Raw genomic sequence first — 20185 nt, 5'->3', positions numbered from 1 at the left:
ATGGGGGGGGGTGGGGGGGAGAGAATATGAGCAGCACAGTGGCTAAGGGGTTACTACTTCCACCCGGTAGTATTAAGGTCGTCGGTTTGAATCCCAACCACGGCACCACCTGCCTGGAGTTTGCATGTTCTCTCTGTGCCTGCGTGGGTTTCCGATTTCCTCCCACCCTCCAAAGACATGCTGGTGAATTGGCTCCTGTCTAAGTTGTCCCTAGTATGTGTATGTATGAATGTGAGTTAGGGACCTTAGATTGTATGCTCCTCGGGGGCGGGGACTGATGTGAATGTACAATTTATATGTAAAGCGCGGCGTAAATTGATGGCGCTATACAAGTACCTGAAACAAATATCAATGCGATTCCAACTTGGTCGGAGCTGCACCGATTTCTAAAGTAGTGCACGCGCTACTTCAGGTGCGACGTGCATAGATATCTAGGTAGATGTCTTGCAAGTCGCACCTCAAGTCGGAATGACATCCAACTTTGAAATTGCACGTCTTCACTGGAAGTCGCACGATTTCAGAGCCGGATCGGTGTGAATTCCTCACGCACACGAGACGTTTTTACAGCGGCTGTTTTTGGCTTTTGACATTTTTTTTTCTACAGCCAGTAACCCCCCAGCATGTTATCCTATGTGTCCATACACAACGTATATGGACATTAACATTTTTTGGCTGGAAAAACCCAGGACTAGTGGATTTCTAGAGGAGTTTTTTTAGCTGTAAAAACATGGTAAAACGCGGTAAATCACAGTAAACCAGTATTTTTGGATGTTTTCTTGACCAAAAAAAATTAAATTCTTTTTGGTAAAAAAAAACCTCAAAAAAATGCAAACGCGACAAAATGTGGGAAAACTGTAAAAAACGCTGAGAAACTGATGTTTTTAACCCCCCTGGCGGTATTCCCGAGTGTATACTCGGGAATACACTGCAGCGTTGCTCCGGGATCTCTTCTTCACTTACCTTGTCCTGCGCTCCCGCGATGTCCCCCCTGCAGCATCCCCGGCCATCTCCTCCGGCCGATGCCGGCATCTGTCTTCTGGGTTCCGTCCCCTGCGACGTCGGGACGTACGGGGGACGGAACTGGCGGCAAATTTAAAAATGTCAAAAAGTGACATTCACTAAATCCACTAAAATCACATAGGATAACATTCCTGTATCAAACCATTTCACATACATTTTGTCCCGAGTGCTTTGTCCGGCGCCCTGCCTGCATTTTTACTGTTCTTTCTGCCTGGAAACTGAGAAACGTCCATGGCGTCCAAAAAGCGTCCCTTTAGGTCAAAAGCGGTTTTAGACCGGCTAGAGAACAGCGATAGTAAATCAGAACCACTTGCAGAATTGAGTGATAATGATTGGTGGGGGAAATTCCTCATCAGACACTGAAAACGATTCTGCGACTGAGCTCAGCGATGTGCGAACTTGGCGCTCTATTTCACATTTCAGTGTTTTTGGTTTGATTATATTATTGAATTAAATTTATTATTATATTATTATTTTTTATGATTATTTATTAAATTATAATTTATGATTTCGCGTTTCAAATTTTATCCTCCCCGGGATGTTTACTAGACTCTTGTTCGGACAGATTTCAGGGAGTTATTTCTAAAAATTACAGCCTACAATAAAAAAACGACATTTCCATGCAAAAAAATGTACCGCTTTGAGCACAGAAATACTGACATAATCAGACCGCTAGGGAGGTTAACGTGACTTTACACATGTCCCTGTGTGCATGGAGACTTTGACAATAAAACCTGGAAGCTGATTGGTTTCTATGCAGAGCTGCACCAGGTTTTCCACTCTCTGGTTTTAGTAAATAACCCCCCAGTAAGTCACTATCATAATACACGATGATGTCCAATCACCAAATACACATCCAATAATTGTTTACCCAACAGAGCTTACAATCTATCAATAAAGGGAAAGTCAGACCCCCCCAGCATCTCATGACTCACCATGCCAGGCCGGGGGTATGGCACTCTACCCTGATAGGACACCCACTGGTAGTTGGGCCCCTCCTTGTGAGCAAAGGGCCCCAGGAAGGCTCTGCGGACGTCATTCATGGTGTAGACGCAAATCGCGGAGCCACGGAACACCGAGCTAAGGAAAGAACGTGGAAAATAAATTGGTTTTAGGCGACTTCCACATTCAGAGCAATATGCAGCAACTTTGTATCATTTTCCAGTATTCCCATATCATACATTTCCTTTATTATTATTATTATTATTATTATTATACAGGATTTATGGCGCCAACAGTTTGCTCAGCACTTTACAATAGAAGGGGAGACAACACAGCAACAATACAGTTCAATACAAGAGGGATAGGAGGTCCTGATCCTGAGAGCTTACAATCTAAGAGACATTGACATTGAATGAAAGGAAAAGCACACTTGACACCCAAAAAGCAAAACATGGTGTGCAAAGTGCAGTAGCCAATAGCAACTAAAGCTGGCCATACGTTTTTTGTTTTTTTTTATTCAGCTGACAGAATGCCGGAACAGTGGCTGCATCTGATTGGATGCAGCTGCACTTTGGACGACAATTTTCATAGGAAGTACATAGGGCTGGAGGAGGCTGTCAGGGCCGCTAATTAAGAACATTTTGGGCAGTTTATTAAAAAATGACCAAAATTCAAACAGTATATGGCCGGCCCAATGAAATGTAAGATGACAGTTACCAGCCAGTGAGATAATGATCGTTCACCTGGAGGTGGAGAAGAGAGCGTAGATGAGAGGATTCCTTCTGTCTCTGGTCTGCAACAGGAAAACATCACCTACAGAATGGAAAGAGAAGGAGAGAGAAGAGGGGAAAGAGAGGAGACAAGAGATAGAAAGAAGGGGTGACGGAGAGAAGAAGATGGAGAGGGAAAGAAGGAGGAAAAAAAAAAAGAAGAGTGAGAAGAAGAGAGAGAGAGAGAGAGGAGAAGAGGACATAAAGGAAAAGAGAAAGAGGAGGAAAAGAGAGAGGAGAGTGAGAAAAAGAGAGAAGAGAAGAAAGAGAAAAGAGAAGCGAGAAAAGAAAATGAGGAGAGAGAGGAGAGGAAAAGAGAAGGAAAAGAGACAGGAGAAGAGAGAGAAAAGAGAAGTGAGAGGAGAGAGAGGAACAGAGGAAAAGAGAAGAAAATAAGAGGAGAGAGGGGAAAGAAAGAAAAGGATAGAGGAAAAGAGAAGAGAGAGAGGAAAAGAGAGGAATAAGAAGAAGAGGAGGAAAAAGAGAGAAAAGTGGATAGAGAGGAAATGAGAAGAAAGCAGAAGAGAGGAAAGGGAGGGAGAGAGAGAGAGAAGAAAGAAAGAAAAGAGAGAGAGAGAGAGAGAGAAGAGTTCAGAAAGGAGAAGAGAGAAGAGAAGAGGGAAAGAGAGAGGAGAGGAGAGTGAGCAAAAGAGAGATGAGAAGACAGAGAAAAGGGAAGTGAGAGAAGAAAAACGAAGAGAGAGAGGAGGAGAAGAAGAAGAGAAAGAGGAGAAGAGAGAGGGAAACAGACAGGAGAGGAGAGAGAAAAGAGAAGTAAGAGGAGAGAGGAAAAAGAGAATAAGAAGAGGAGAGAGGGGAAAGAGAGAAAAGGATAGAGAGGAAAAGAGAGAAAAGAGGAGAGAGAGGAGAAAATGACAGAAAGGAAAAGAGAAAGAAGAGAAGAGGGAAAAGAGAGCGGAGAGAGGAAAAGAGATAAGAGAAGTGAGAGCAGAAAACGAGGAGAGAGAGAGGAGAACAGAGAAGAGAAAAGGAAAAGAGACAGGAGAAGAGAGAGAGAAAAAGAGAAGAGAAAAGGAAAACAGACAGGAGAGGAGAGAGAGAAAAGAAGTGAGAGGAGAGAGAGAAAAAGAGAGAAAAGAGGATGGAGGAAAAGAGAAGAGAGAGAGGAAAAGGAGAGAGAATAAGAAGAGGAGAGAGAGAGGAGAAGAGGACATAAAGAAAAAGAAGAGAAGAGGGAAAAGGAAAAGAGAGAAGAGAAGAAAGAGAAAAGAGAAGCAAGAGAAGAAAACGAGGAGAGAGAGAGGAAAAGAGAGAGGAGAACAGAGAAGGGAAAAGGAAAAGGAGACCAGAGAAGGGAAAAGGAAAAGGAGACAGGGGAAGAGAGAGAGAAAAGAGAAGTGAGAGGAGAGGGAGGAAAGAGAAGAGAAGAAGAGGAGAGAAGGGAAAGGGAGAAAAGGATAGAGGAAAAGAGAGAAAGGAGAAGAGAAGAGAGAGGAAAAGAAAGTGAAGAGAAGAGTAAGAAGAAGAAGAAGAGGAGGAAAGAAGAAGAAGAAGAGGAGGAAAGAAGAGAGACGTGGATAGAGAGGAAATGAGAAGAGAAGAAAGCAGAATAGAGGAGAGGGAGGGAGAGAGAGGAGAGGAGAGAGGGAGGAGAGAGAGAGAGAGGAGAGAGAGAGAGCGGAGAGGAGAGAGAGCGGAGAGAGAGAGAGAGCGCAGAGGAGAGAGAGAGCGCAGAGGAGAGAGAGAGAGCGGAGAGGAGAGAGAGAGCGGAGAGGAGAGAGAGCGGAGAGAGAGAGCGCAGAGGAGAGAGAGAGAGAGAGAGTGGAGAGGAGAGAGAGAGCGGAGAGGAGAGAGAGAGAGGAGGAGAGAGAGAGCGGAGAGGAGAGAGAGAGCGGAGAGGCGAGAGAGAGCGGAGAGGAGAGAGAGAGCGGAGAGGCGAGAGAGAGCGGAGAGGAGAGAGTTATTTTCAGGTCAGACAAGCTCTGCAGGAAAGCTGTAGCAGGTTTTTGTGTCTCAGCGATTCTCTGACATTTTCTGTTAACTTTTGGCTTAAAAATAGAATGAAATAAAAGAGCAGAAATCTGTTTGATCTCCACCTGATCCCAGATGTGACGGAAGACTCCTGAGCACATTACTGGCACAGAGCCATGATCCAGCACAGCTGCGTCCAGATGTCTTGTGCTTTTCATCAGCTCACAGGTGTCACCGAGTCGTCTGCCCTGCAGCAAGATGGTGTCATTGAAAGAGAACTCTGGTGAAGGGCCTTTGGGGCCCCTGTAGGCTTTCTTCACTAAAACCCAACAGTGATCCTATCATCTCATATCCCAAATCCAACTCAGAATCTTCTGTACTAACAGCCGTATAGATCTATATCTCTCTATATTCAGGAGGGATCCGCTCTATATCTCTCTATATTCAGGAGGGATCCGCTCTATATCTCTCTATATTCAGGAGGGATCCGCTCTACATCTCTCCATATTTAGGAGGGATCCGCTCTACATCTCTCTATATTCAGGAGGGATCCGCTCTACATCTCTCTATATTCAGGAGGGATCCGCTCTACATCTCTCTATATTCAGGAGGGATCCGCTCTACATCTCTCTATATTCAGGAGGGATCCGCTCTATATCTCTCCATATTTAGGAGGGATCCGCTCTATATCTCTCTATATTCAGGAGGGATCCGCTCTATATCTCTCCATATTTAGGAGGGATCCGCTCTATATCTCTCCATATTCAAGAGGGATCCGCTCTACATCTCTCTATATTCAGGAGGGATCCGCTCTATATCTCTCCATATTTAGGAGGGATCCGCTCTATATCTCTCCATATTCAAGAGGGATCCGCTCTACATCTCTCTATATTCAGGAGGGATCCGCTCTTTATCTCTCTATATTCAGGACGGATCCGCTCTTTATCTCTCTATATTCAGGACGGATCCGCTCTATCTCTCCGTATTCAGGAGGGATCCGCTCTATACCTCTCCGTATTAAGGAGGGATCTGCTCTATACCTCTCCGTATTCAGGAGGGATCCGCTCTATACCTCTCCGTATTCAGGACAGATCCGCTCTATACCTCTCCGTATTCAGGAGGGATCCGCTCTATACCTCTCCGTATTCAGGGGGGATCCGCTCTATACCTCTCCGTATTCAGGAGGGATCCGCTCTATACCTCTCCGTATTCAGGAGGGATCCGCTCTATACCTCTCCGTATTCAGGAGGGATCCGCTCTATACCTCTCCGTATTCAGGAGGGATCCGCTCTATACCTCTCCGTATTCAGGAGGGATCCGCTCTATACCTCTCCGTATTCAGGAGGGATCCGCTCTATACCTCTCCGTATTCAGGAGGGATCCGCTCTATCCTCTCCGTATTCAGGCACTCATTTCTCTAGGTCGGTGTCAATACTTACGAAGCTCATCAAAATAAGTGTCCCCTCCTCCGTCGGTTCCCGGCATGCTGCAGACAAGTCGCGCCTTCAGGAATGTTGTCCATTTATTGACTAAACTGCGCTGACCTCCCACATCATTCTGCAGAGGAGAGAGAATGTCTCCATTATACAAAGGCCAACCGAGAGCCGAGCATGACGAGATCGGGGAGAATCGACCAATCGAATATTATCCTGCAACATCGATATTATTACTAATAGCTACTAACCCCGAACCAGCATTCCTTCTGCTGTGGTCATCATTGAACCCCAAAAATCTCCTACATATTGCAGCTTACCAATCATTACATGTGGCGGCTGCATTCGTTTTCTTCTTTTGTTTAGGGCCAGTTCACACGACATGCGTTTCAGTTGCTTTTTTTTCTGCATCCAAAACGCACAGAAAGTCAGTGATATGGTTGTCAGGGTCATAGTTCACATCAGCGCTCGCAGTTCCAGGTGGAGAAAAAAAAAGTAGAACAGGCGGCATTTTTCCTGCACAGAACTGTACTGGAACGCGGTAAAACGCATCGGAATGCACATGTCCCTATTTACATTGAACAAAAAGAGAGGGGAAAAAAACGAACTGGAATGTATAAAAAAAACCACACCACAACGCGTCAAAAACGCATCAAACACACCACAACGCGTCAAAAATGTGCATGTGGAAAAGCATCCAGAACGCATCAGGACTGCGTTTCTATAGTGTGACCCGACCCTTGGGACCAGTTCACAGTATAGAAATGCAGTACAGATGCGTTTTTGCATGCACTTTTTTTTGCGTTTTTTTGACGTGTTCCAATTCATTATTGATGTGTTTTTGACGCGTTCTAGTGCATTTTTTATGGATTCTAGTTCATCTTTTCCTCTCAATTTAAATAGGGACATGTGCTTTCCAGTGCATTCCGATGCGTTTATGATGCGTTTTACTGTGTTCCAGTACAGCTCTGTGCAGAAAAAAGGCAGCCCGTTTTACTTTTTTTTTCTGCATCCAGAACGCACCGAAACTGCGAGCGCTGATGTGAACTGCGACACTGACAACCATATAACCTACTTCTGATGCGTTTTTGACGTGTTCCAGTGCATTTTTTATGGATTCTAGTTAATTTTTCCCCCTCAATTTAAAATTGGGACATGTGCATTCCGGTGCATTTTTTGTGCATTTTATCGCGTTCCAGTACAGTTCTGTGCAGAAAAAATGCAGCCCGTTCTACTTTTTTTTCTGCATCCGGAACGCACCGACACTGCAAGCGCTGATGCAAACTATGACATTGACCACCATATAACCTACTTTTGATGCGTTTTTGACGCGTTCCAGTGCATTTTTTATGGATTTTAGTTCGCTTTTCCCCCTCAATTTAAATAGGGACATGTGCATTCCAGTGCATTTGTGGTGCGTTTTTGATGCATTTTACCACGTTCCAGTACAGTTCTGTGCAGAAAATATGCAGCCTGCTCTACTTTTTTTTTCTGCATCCGGAACGCACCGAAACTGCAAGCGCTGATGCTAACTATAACATTGACCACCATATAACCTACTTCTGATGCGTTTTTGACGTGTTCCAGTACATTTTTTATGGATTCTAGTTCACTTTTCCCCCTCAATTAGGGACATGTGCGTTCCAGTGCATTCCGGTGCGTTTTTGATGTGTTTTACTGCGTTCCAGTACAGTTCTGTGCAGAAAAAAACTTTTTTTTCTGCAACCAAAGCGCACTGGAACTGCAAGCGCTGATGTGAACTACGACACTGACAACCATATCACTTAATTTCTGTGCGTTTTGGATGCAGGAAAAAAGGAACTGAAACGCATGGAGTGTGAATCGGCCCTTAGACTTTTTCACTGTCTGTTTTCACCTGGTGATCTGGCCAGTAACTCTCCTTCTGTATTAGAGCGCCCCCACTCTGGATGAAGGAGCACAGGAAGCACAATGGGAGAGCTGCATTGTCAGTCTGGGGTGAGGGGAGTGGTAGATGGACTAGCAGATTTAAATACACTAACAAATTGGTCTAATACTTATAATCATTTACAGTAACAGTTTTGTTCCTTCTGGGATAAAGGTTTTATGTACATTAATACACGCTGATCCTTGTCAGCACCCCCGCCAGTGGTAAATGGTTTGTCTCATCCCTGTAACTGCAAGAGAGCTTGTTCTTTTGAAAAACAGCCTGACAGGCCAGATCACCGGGTGAAAATAAAGGAAAAGAAAACCTAAAAAAGAAAACCAAGGCAGTCACCGCATCTGAGAACTGGTAAGCTGCAGTAAAATCAACGCATTTGGGTTTAATACTGTCAGTGCCAATATCTCGGTCCAATTACCCGACAAATCTGCCCGATCCGGGCGTACGACTGTTTGACGCCTCCGAGCCCCTCGACGGGCGTCTCCCGGAAGAAGAAGTAGATTTTATCGTCGTCTTGGTTCTCACTTTCCGGGATCCAGAAAACTTTCACGAACTTCGGCTCTGAGACACAAAATACGAAAAATATTCTCAAACTTTACTCTGCGGTAACAATTCCATATCCGGTGGTGGAATCTGGTACAGCTGTGCATGGGAGCCAATCAGATTCCAGGTTTCAGCCCTTATTCACACTGATGCAACTTGCCATGTGATTTGACCGTTCAAGTCACATGACAAGTCGCATCCAATGATTGGCGTTCTACAGTTTCAGCAAATCCCCCCCATAGTGTCTGCTGATGGATTCTGCCGATCATCATGTGGTCAGAGAGGTCACAGGGGCCCCTCCGGTCACATTGGACTTTGTACAGATTTAGGAAAGATTTGTAACAATGCAGATTGCCAGGCGATTTAATCGTTCAAGTCACATGACAAGTCGCATCCAATGATTGGCGTTCTACAGTTTCAGCAAATCCCGCCCCCCCCGTAGTGTCTTCTGATGGGTTCTGCCAATCATCATGTGGTCAAAGAGATCACAGGGGCCCCTCCGGTCACAATGGACTTTGTACAGATTTAGTAAAGATTTGTAACGATGCAACTTGCTGTGCGATTTGCCTGTTCAAGTCACATGATAAATCGCATCCAATGATTGGCAATGGAACCATTCTAATCAGTGCACTGCACTACTTTTGCCAGTTGCGGGTGCAATTTGTGGACATCTGTGCGACTTCATGCACAGATGTCTATGCAAGTCACACCCGAAATCCGCAAAAAGTAGTGCAGTGCACCGATTAGAATGGTACCACTGCCAATCACTGAATGCAACTTGCCATGCAATTTGATCAAGTCGCATGACAAGTCGCATCCAATGATTGGCGCTCTCCACTTTCAGCAAAAACCGCCCTGTAGTGTCTGCTGATGGGTTCTGCCGATCATCATGTGGCCAGGGAGATCACAGGGGCCCCTCCGGTCACATTGGACTTTGTACAGATTTAGAAAAGATTTGTAACGATGCAACTTACCGTGCGATTTAACTGTTCAAGTCACATGACAAGTCGCATCCAACGATTGGCGCTTTCCAGTTTCAGTAAATATCCCCCATAGTGTCTGCTGACGGATTCTGCCGATCAACATGTGGTCAGGGAGATCGCAGGGGCCCCTCCGGTCACATTGGACTTTGTACAGATTTAGGAAAGATTTGTAATGGTAAACGGAATCCGGGCTGAAGAGTTTTTGCCGCCAGGAATCAGACGGCGTGTATCATTCCCGGGTGGGGGGGTGGGCAATGAAAGATGAATTATGATTGGCTGCCCGCTGTTGCGTTTTCCTTTGTCCCAATTATTCTACAGTCTGCGACCTTTCTAATACATGCGACTATTTATAGCTGCCCTGGAGTTAATGGCCAACTATTAGAAAGCATCAATCACTCATCTCCAGACAGCAGACGGCCGCTCCCCAGATATCTCCCACGAGGGCAAATAAGGTGTCTGCGATCATTGCCAGTCCATGGCGGCGCGGAGCCGCCTCTACCGCCATGATCAGTGCCAGCTGCCAGTATCACAGCCGCCTCTCCAGTATTCCAGCGCCCCCGGCCAGTGTCAGCCCTTTAAAGCTGAACTAGGTATCTTCGCTGCATACTCACATTGGTCCAGCTTGGCACGATGTACGATGCATATTTCAGAACTGCCGGGGAAGCTGACAATCACAGTAGTAGTCAGCGCTACTACATTGATAGTCGATATCTTCCTGCTTAGGTTCTATGCAAGCAGCATTCCCTCTGCACACTGACCATGGGGGGGGGGGGTGAGGGGCAGGCATTCATTCGGTACCACCACCGTTCATAGAGCACGTAATTTTTTTTTAAATACAATGAATACAAGCCATTCTCTGATTGGACGAGGTGGGGTGGTGATGTCACAGTCTCCACCTCATCCAATCATCCAATCAGAGAAACCCTAGTGTACACCTAAAAAACCCACCAGGCATTCTGTGAATGGCGGTAGTGCCAAATGAGTGACGTACTGTGCTTGGTGTGCAGAGGGGAAGCTGCTTATGCAGGATCCAGCTATCACTGTAGTGGCGTCAACTACTGCAATGATTGTCTGCTTCCCCATTGGCCTCTGGTATATTATTATTATTAGAGGTACTTATATAGCGCCATCATATAGTGCCATGGCAACACCCACTAGCGTCCTTAACGATCAGTGAATAGCTGGTTGTTAGGGAGCCAGCACCCGCCAGCGTCCTTAACGACCAGTGAATAGCTGGTTGTTAGGGAGCCGACACCTGCCAGTGTCCCTAACAACCAGCCAATCACTGGTTGTCAAGGACACTGGCAGGTTCCAGCTTTGCAATTCACTGGTAATTAAGAATGCCGGCACCTGGTGGCGTCCTTAACAACCAGCTATTCACCGCATATCTGCTGCATTAAATTTGAACCAGACGCATTTAAAAGGCGCTATGCACAATTTATATTTGTTTTAAAGCACAGCAGCATGAATCCAGCCTTGGAATTGCCACCAAAATGCACCTTCGATTTTAAGTGAATGGAGACGTACCAGAAACACACAGGGGTGTGTTTTTCAGTACATTTTTGGGGGGTCACGGTCACATGACAATTTTTTTTACAAAAACGTTGGTTAAGGAGTCAGCACCTTCTGAGGTCTGTAACAACCTGCGAATAGTGGAGCCAGCACCCACCAGCATCCTTAATGACCAGTGAATAGCTGGTTGTTAGGGAGCCGGCACCCACCAGTGTCCTTAACGACCAGTAAATAGCTGGTTGTTAGGGAGCCGGCACCCACCAGCGTCCTTAACAACCAAACACTGGTTGTCAAGAACACTGGCAGGTGCTGGCTCTGCAGTTCACTGGTAATTAAGGATGCTGGCACGTGCTGGTGTTCCCAAAATGCCCTGTGCATATTTTTTATTTGTTTTTAAGCGCAGCAGCGTGAAACCAGCCTTAGAATTGCCACCAGAACAGGGAAAATATTCCAATAGAGGGACCTCTTCCAGGGACCGCTGTCTAAGAGGAGATTTCCCTAATGTTGGAAATTCCTGTTGAGTCAACAAGACAGGAAGTGAAGGGAAATCTCCCCAATGAGTCACCTGACATAACAGAAAATGGCAGGGCGTTTACCCACTCCCTACTTTAAACGGCTTTAGATATTCAAGTGCTCCCTCCTAGTTTCCAGCAGCTCCCTGATCCCAGTGCTCCCTATGTTATGAATGAACACAGTGACTGATTGGTACCGATCACTCATTGTGTTTATTCAGGAAAGGAAGGGGCTGGTTAATGTGGCATATTTATCGGATCCCTCCCCCACTCTCCATCCTGAAGGATCCTATTGTGTGCTTGCAGCTGCTGGTGAGAAGGAAAGGAGGACAGCCGGCAGCACTGGGGGTGTGGGGGCGTACAGGGGGGCCTGGTGCACAGGGAGGGTGATGGGTGCACCGGGGGCAATTACTGGAACCGATCCCCTGTATGACTGTCTCTGCAGCAGCTGAAAGCCAGCGGGAGGGAGAGGAGAAGCCGGATTTCAGCTGCTGCAGAGAGAGTCATACAGGGGATCAGTTCCAGAGATTTCCCCACCCGTCTTGATTACCGTCTCTCTGCCCACATCAATGCCCCCCTGCTGCCCTGGGCCCCCGTACAGGAGGACTGGTGGTACCGCCTTATCCAAGACCCTGCCTACATCACAGGGAAATAGGCCAGCAGATGGCGCTGGACCCAGGAACTGACCATTCAGCCAGCGGGAATCGTGCTGCTCAGTGCGCAGGGGCGGGCGCCGTCCCAGGCTGCGGAAGATGGTGAAGTCCCGTCCCATGAGGTCTGTGGCGACTCCGGAGTAGAGTTCATCTCCTGGGAAGGGAGAGGTGCATATAATTACATGGGGTGCAGCAGGAGGAGACATAATGGGGGGGGTATATGAAATGAGGGGACCTTTCCATCGGACATCCAACCCCAAGCAGGAGAAGCTTCTTCTATAAATCTTACAATTTCACATATATATGTAGACTGCACTGTCCATTGTTACCCAGAATTACAAGGCACTCCCCAGCTCCTCCCCCTTCCTTCTCCAAGCTAGCAGATTGGCTGTGGACTGCACTGTCCCCTTATAACAAGGATGGCAAGACACGCCCCTGCTCCTCCCCCTCCAATCACCACGCTAACGTACTGGCTGTAGACTGCACTGTCCACTGTTACCTGGGATGGCAAGGCACGCCCCTGCTCCTCCCCCCTCCAATCACCACGCTAACGTACTGGCTGCAGACTGTACTGTCCACTGTTACCTGGGATGGCAAGACATGCCCCTGCTCCTCCCCCTCCAATCACCACGCTAACAGATTGGCTGTGGACTGCACTGTCCACTGTTACCTGGGATGGCAAGGCACGCCCCTGCTCCTCCCCCCTCCAATCACCACGCTAACGTACTGGCTGTAGACTGCACTGTCCACTGTTACCCAGGATGGCAAGACACACCCCTGCTCCTCCCATCTCCAAGCTAACAGACTTTCTGTAGCCTGCACTGTCCACCAGAAGTTCAGGGAAGCAGCACTGAGAGAGCATTTGCCAGCAGCATTGAAAGCTGTAAACTGCAAGTCCTGGTATATGAATTTTACCTCTGTGGGGAGATTGGGGGGGAGTTGTGCAGAAAATGTCTACTCACCAATAAGCGTTGAAGCCGCTGCATGCTTGGGGTCGTATGGACAGCGTCCTTTCCCATCCTCCAGCCTCGCCATGTCCAGCCTAAACACCGTGTCCTGGAAAACACACGCGATGCCGTACAGCTTTCTGCAGCAAACCGCAAACATCCCACCGCGTCCAACTGTACGTGCACGCAAGGTGTGCCTTAGTGGCCTCTCAGGTGTCTTGCAAGGCCACTCCGGCACGCCTTAAGTGCTGCGGTCAGTTCTCACGTCACACAGCAAAAGGCAGCGTCCTGAAACAACGCATCACACAGGCGGCATCCGAGGGTCTCCTGGCACGCCATTTCCAGCAACGACACACAATGCCACTCATACAAAGCAGTAAGCGGTGAGGATGTGTAGAGTGTCCCCTCCCCCCCTTCTTACGTCCGTGCGTTGTCCCACGTGCAAGTAGCCGCAGGTGGGGTGGAAGGCTCCGGTGCCGCAGGTGAACAGGTGAGTGCGATTGTACAGCTGAAGGATCTTCACATAATTCATACATTCCACCTGCAGGGGGGGAAATACTTGTGTGAGCGGCAATGTCACGACTTGCACAATTTATCGGCTTCTTCCCGGCAGGTCCTACGCACCCCCCCCACCCTCCATCCTGGGGGGGGATTTACTGACAGCTCCCGTCCTGCTGGAATTTACTAAGCCAGCTCTACCCTGAACTCTCCGCTCTGCAGATCACCAATTCCAATCTCAGCGAATAACCGACAAAACGATCGCCCAACCGCTGCCAGCCCCATAGCAGCCGCCATGACAGCGCCATCTAGGCTCCTGCAATGGTCTCCACATCCACTGGGGCAATTTTTTCACGCACATGTAAAAAAAAAATAAATTTAAAAATCTACATTTTTTGCTAGAAATTACTTACCCCCCCCCCCCCTCAAAAAGTATATATTTTCTGAAAGCAGAGGCCCCGGAGATTAAAATGGCGGCAGTTACATCTTTTCTAATTTTTAACAAAACGCAGATTTAGGACTTGTTCACACTTGACTTCTTCCCAAGCGCCCCTGTAGCGTTTCACAGGCTTTGTATGGGCGTTTTACGGGTGTTGAAAACACTCCCCAGACACCCTGTGCGCGGTTGTGAGGCATTTTAGAAGCGTTAAAATCGCACCACAAACGCCTGTAATGAACTCAATGGTATTAACGCCCCGCAAACGCCCGCCAGGCGTCACCATAGACTTGAATGGGAGGCGTTGAAAGGCTTCAACTCCTGACTCCACACAAGGCGTCAATTTTGATGCGGCGCTAATGTGTCATTGGGCACCATTGTTGGTGTCATTGGGAGGAATTGTGCCCCATCATGGTGTCATTGGAAAGAATGTACCCCGTCGCTGGTGTTATTGGGCCCCATTGTTTGTGTCATTGGGAGGAACTGTGCCCCATCATTGGTGTCATTGGGAGGATAAGTGTCCCATCATTGGTGTCATTGGGAGGAATTGTGCCCCATCATTGGTATCACTGGGCCCCATTGTTGGTGTCATTGGGAGGAATTGTGCCCTATCAGTGATGTCAATGGGAGGAATTGTGCCCCATCTCTGGTGTCATTGAAAAGAATATGCCCCATCTCGTGTTATTGGACCCAATTGTTTGTGTCATCGGGAGGAACTGTGCCCCATCATTGGTGTCATTGGGAGGAATTGTGTCCCATCGTTGGTATCATTGGGCACCATTGTTGGTGTCAATGCGAGGAATTTTGCTCCATCACTGGTGTCGTTGGAAAGAATGTGCCCTGTCTCTGGTGTTATTGAGCCCCATTGTTTGTGTCATTGGGAGGAACTGTGCCCCATCATTGGTGTCATTGGGAGGAATTGTCTCCCATCATTGGTATCATTGGGCACCAATGATGGTGTCACTGGGAGGAATTGTGCCCTATCATGGTGTCATTGGAAAGAATGTGCCCCATCTCTGGTGTTATTGGGCCCCATTGTTTGTGTCATTGGGAGGAACTGTGCCCCATCATTGGTGTCAGTAGGAGGATTAGTGCCACATCATTGGTGTCAGTGGGAGGAATAGTGCCCCATCATTGGTGTCAGTGGGAGGAATAGTGCCCCATCATTGGTGTCAGTGGGAGGAATAGTGCCCCATGATTGGTATCAGTGGGGAGGAATAGTGCCTCATCATTGGTGTCAGTGGGAGGAATAGTGCCCCATCATTGGTATCAGTGGGAGGAATAGTGCCCCATCATTGGTATCAGTGGGGGGAATAGTGCCCCATCATTGGTGTCAGTTGGAGGAATAGTGCCCCATCATTGGTGTCAGTGGGAGGAATAGTGTCCCATCATTGGTGTCAGTGGGAGTTATAGTGCCCCATCATTGGTGTCAGTGGGAGGAATAGTGCCCCATCATTGGTATCAGTGGGAGGAATAGTGCCCCATCATTGGTGTCAGTGGGAGGAATAGTGCCCCATCAGTGGTATCAGTGGGAGGAATAGTGTCCCACCATTGGTGTCAGTGGGAGGAATAGTGCCCCATCATTGGTGTCAGTGGGAGGAATAGTGCCCCATCATTGGTATCAGTGGGAGGAATAGTGCCCCATCATTGGTATCAGTGGGGGGAATAGTGCCCCATCATTGGTGTCAGTGGGAGGAATAGTGTCCCACCATTGGTGTCAGTGGCAGGAATAGTGCCCCATCATTGGTATCAGTGGGAGGAATAGTGCCCCATCATTGGTATCAGTGGGAAGAATAGTGCCCCGTCATTGGTGTCAGTGAATGAAGTAGTGCTCCATGGGCCAGATAAAAACAAGCAAAAGGCCACATTTGGCCCCCGGGCCGCAGTTTGGAGACCCCTGGCTTAGAGGGAAGTGATGGTGATCGCGCATTACTCTCGCTCTGACATGGCGGCGATACCTCACATTTTGCTGGAACACACATGCTCGCCGAGTGTTTGACTAGGGATGTATATGGGGGTGGGGGTGCTTTAAATATTTTTCTTTCATTATTTTTAACTTCTTTTATATAATTTATTATTTTTTTACACTTTTTTTAAATTTAGCTTAACAAGCCCCCTGTGTGATAGTATCGGGCAGGTGACAGGTCCTCTTTATGGAGACATCAGGGGTCTAATAGACGACCCCCCCAATGTCTCCCCTACCCTGTAATGCAGCTAATCAAGCACAGATTGTACTTGATGATCCGCATCCTCTGCTTCAGAAGCCAAGGATTTGCAGCTGTGATCCCGGGAGTGATGGAACGCCGGTCCCTTCTGGGTGCGTCAGTCCCACGAGGACCGCTCGGGGAATAGATGTTCCCGGACCACCTCCTATGGGAGCCATTTGGCACAGCGTGGGGGAGGGGCATACCTTCAGAACCAATGCAGCCGTCAGATCGAAAACTGGTAGAAATGTTCGCTTTTGCGTGGTTAATACCGCTTTGGTCCGTTTTCTTTTTTTTTTAAACTGTTGACCTGATTGGTTGCTCCGGTCTTTGCTCTGAGACCCCCCTGCAGTGTGCTGGCCATAGTGCCCCCGGGTGGGCTGTGACCTGTGGAAGTATGTGGGGGGGTGGGGGGGTGATGACGTTGTATGGCTCTATAGATATGGAGGAATCCCATAGACGCAATGAAGGAGAGGAATGTATATACGCATGTGATAACGCAGATTCATCGAATTCCTGCTCAGCCCCCCCCATCTCCTCCCCCACACAGCTTCAATCATACCTCCATATCAGCCCCCCCCCCTCCCCTCCCCCACACAGCTACAGTCATACCTCCATATCAGCCCACCGCTGGAGAAAATGACTTACCACTCACACAGGAGTATACAGTCAGGTCCATAAATATTGGGACATCGACACAATTCTAACATTTTTGGCTCTATACACCACCACAATGGATATGAAATGAAACGAACAAGATGTGCTTTAACTGCAGACTGTCAGATTTAATGTGAGGGTATTTACATCCAAATCAGGTGAACGGTGTAGGAATTACAACAGTTTGCATATGTGCCTCCTACTTGTTAAGGGACCAAAAGTACTGGGACAATTGGCTTCTCAGCTGTTCCATGGCCAGGTGTGTGTTATTCCCTCATTATCCCAATTACAATGAGCAGATAAAAGGTCCAGAGTTCATTTCAAGTGTGCTATTTGCATTTGGAATCTGTTGCTGTCAACTCTCGAGATAAGATCCAAAGAGCTGTCACTATCAGTGAAGCCATCATTAGGCTGAAAAAACAAAACAAACCCATCAGAGAGATAGCAAAAACATTAGGCATGGCCAAAACAACTGTTCGGAACATTCTTAAAAAGAAGGAACGCACCGGTGAGCTCAGCAACACCAAAAGACCCGGAAGACCACGGAAAACAACTGTGGTGGATGAGCGAAGAATTCTTTCCCTGGTGAAGAAAACACCCTTCACAACAGTTGGCCAGATCAAGAACACTCTCCAGGAGGTAGGTGTATGTGTGTCAAAGTCACCAATCAAGAGAAGACTTCACCAGAGTGAATACAGAGGGTTCACCACAAGATGGAAACCATTGGTGAGCCTCAAAAACAGGAAGGCCAGATTAGAGTTTGCCAAACGACATGTAAAAAAGCCTTCACAGTTCTGGAACAACATCCTATGGACAGATGAGACCGACATCAACTTGTACCAGAGTGATGGGAAGAGAAGAGTATGGAGAAGGAACTGCTCATGATCCTAAGCATACCACCTCATCAGTGAAGCATGGTGGTGGTAGTGTCATGGCGTGGGCATGTATGGCTGCCAATGGAACTGCTTCTCTTGTATTTATTGATGATGTGACTGCTGACAGAAGCAGCCGGATGAATTGTGAAGTGTTTCGGGAATATTATCGGCTCATATTCAGCCAAATGCTTCACAACTCATTGGACGCTTCACAGTGCAGATGGACAATGACCCAAAGCAGACTGCAAAAGCAACCAAAGAGTTTTTTTAAGGGAAAGAAGTGGAATGTTCTGCAATGGCCAAGTCAATCACCTGACCTGAATCCGATTGAGCATTTCACTTGCTGAAGACAAAACTGAAGGGAAAATGCCCCAAGAACAAGCAGGAACTGAAGACAGTTGCAGTAGAGGCCTGGCAGAGCATCACCAGGGATGAAACCCAGCGTCTGGTGATGTCTATGCGTTCCACACTTTAGGCTGTAATTGACTGCAAAGGATTTGCAACCAAGTATTAAAAAGTGGAAGTTTGATTCATGATTATTATTCTGTCCCATTACTCTTGGTCCCTTAACAAGTGGGAGGCACATATGCAAACTGTTGTAATTCCTACACCGTTCACCTGATTTGGATGTAAATACCCTCAAATTAAAGCTGACAGTCTGCCGTTAAAGCACATCTTGTTCCTTTCATTTTAAAACCATTGTGGTGATGTATAGAGCCAAAAATGTTAGAATTGTGTCCATGTCCCAATATTTATGGACCTGACTGTATGTCATTATAGTGTTACAGAGACTGATGGGACCGGTTCAGTGATCTCTGTACAGCTCTGCGGTATATGTCACAGCTACAGTGAAGGAAATGCGTATTTGCTCCCCTGCTGATGTTGAATGTTCGCCCCTCACACAGAAATGATCGGTCTAACAATGGAATGTTCGGTGTATTGTAACACTGAGAGACAGAATACAACAACAAATTCAGCAGAAATGCGTCTAACAAATGATGACGGATCTGCATGTTCATGAGGGAAAGAAGGATTTGATCCCCTATCATTCAGCAGGATTTCTGGCTCCCAGGTGTCTTTCATACAGGTAACAAGCTGAGATTAGAAGCAGTCTCTTAAAGGGAGTGCTGCTAATCTCATTGTGTTACCTGTATAAAAGACACCTGTCCACAGGAGCCATCAAACCATCAGATTCCAAACTCTCCACCATGGCAAAGACCAAAGAGCTGTCCAAGGATGTCAGGGACAAGATTGTAGACCTACACAAGGCTGGACTGGGCTACCAAACTATGGCCAAGCAGCTTGGTGAGAAGGTGACAACAGTTGGTGCAATCATTCACAAATGGAAGAAACACAAAACAAGTGTCAGTCTCCCTAGGTCTGGTGCACCATGCAAGATCTCACCTCGTGGAGTGTCAATGATCATGAGAACAGTGAGGAATCATCCCAGAACTACACGTGAGGATCTTGTCAATGATCTCCAGGCAGCTGGGACCACAGTCACCAAGAGAACAATTGGTAACACACTACGCCGACAAGGACTGAAATCCTGCAGTGCCCGCAAGGTCCCTCTGACAAGAAAGCACATGTCCAGGCCCGTCTGAAGTCTGCCACTGAATATCTGAATGATGCAGAGGAGGACTGGTGGGAAGTGTTGTGGTCAGATGAGACCACAATCGAGGTCTTTGGCATCAACTCAACTGGCCGTGTTTGGAGGAGGAGGAATGCTGCCTATGACCCCAATAACACCATCCCAACTGTGAAACATGGTGGTGGAAACATTCTGCTTTGGGGGTGTTTTTCTGCTAAGGGGACAGGACAACTGCACCGCATCAAAGGGACGATGGACGGGGCAATGTACCCTCAAATCTTGGATGAGAACCTTCTTTCCTCAGCCAGGACATTGAAAATGGGTGGTGGATGGGTGTTCCAGCATGACAATGACCCAAAACACACGGCCAAGGCAACAAAGGAGCGGCTCAAGAAGAAGCACATTAAGGTCCTGGAGTGGCCTTAGCCAGTCTCCACACCTTAATCCGATTGAAAATCTGTGGAGGGAGCTGAAAGTTCGAGTTGCCAAACGTCAGCCACCAAACCTTAAAGACTTGGAGAGGATCTGCCAAGAGGAGTGGGCCAAAATCCCTCCTGAGATGTGTGCGAACCTGGGGGCCAACTCCAGGAAACGTCTGACCTCTGTGATTACCAACAAGGGATTTGCCACCAAGTACTAAGTCATGTTTTGTGAAGGGGATCAAATCCTTCTTTCCCTCATGAACATGCAGATCCATCATCATTTGTTAGAAGCATTTCTGCTGAATTTGTTGTTGTATTCTGTCTCTCAGTGTTA

General features: G+C 47.3%; 1 protein-coding gene across 3 annotated transcripts in view; it reads right to left on the bottom strand.

Moving 5' to 3' along the window:
• LOC149441419 (semaphorin-3B-like) overlaps positions 1-20185 on the bottom strand; it is a 63057-nt gene that overhangs the window by 13195 nt on the left and 29677 nt on the right. For all 3 annotated transcript variants that reach the window (XM_089657361.1, XM_089657362.1, XM_089657363.1), the window contains exons 5-11: positions 13590-13709; positions 13184-13277; positions 12256-12375; positions 8437-8579; positions 6104-6221; positions 2706-2775; positions 1956-2100 (exon numbers count right to left, since the gene is read on the bottom strand). In XM_089657361.1, coding sequence (XP_089513487.1) covers positions 1956-2100; positions 2706-2775; positions 6104-6221; positions 8437-8579; positions 12256-12375; positions 13184-13277; positions 13590-13709 — 810 coding nt within the window. The remainder of the gene's footprint in view (positions 1-1955; positions 2101-2705; positions 2776-6103; positions 6222-8436; positions 8580-12255; positions 12376-13183; positions 13278-13589; positions 13710-20185) is intronic.

The sequence above is a fragment of the Staurois parvus genome, unplaced genomic scaffold, assembly GCF_062004578.1.
Source record: "Staurois parvus isolate SC_StPar_1 unplaced genomic scaffold, SC_StPar_1.0 ptg000986l, whole genome shotgun sequence".
Lineage (NCBI taxonomy): Eukaryota > Metazoa > Chordata > Amphibia > Anura > Ranidae > Staurois > Staurois parvus.
This window is presented reverse-complemented; position numbering and strand designations above follow the sequence as displayed.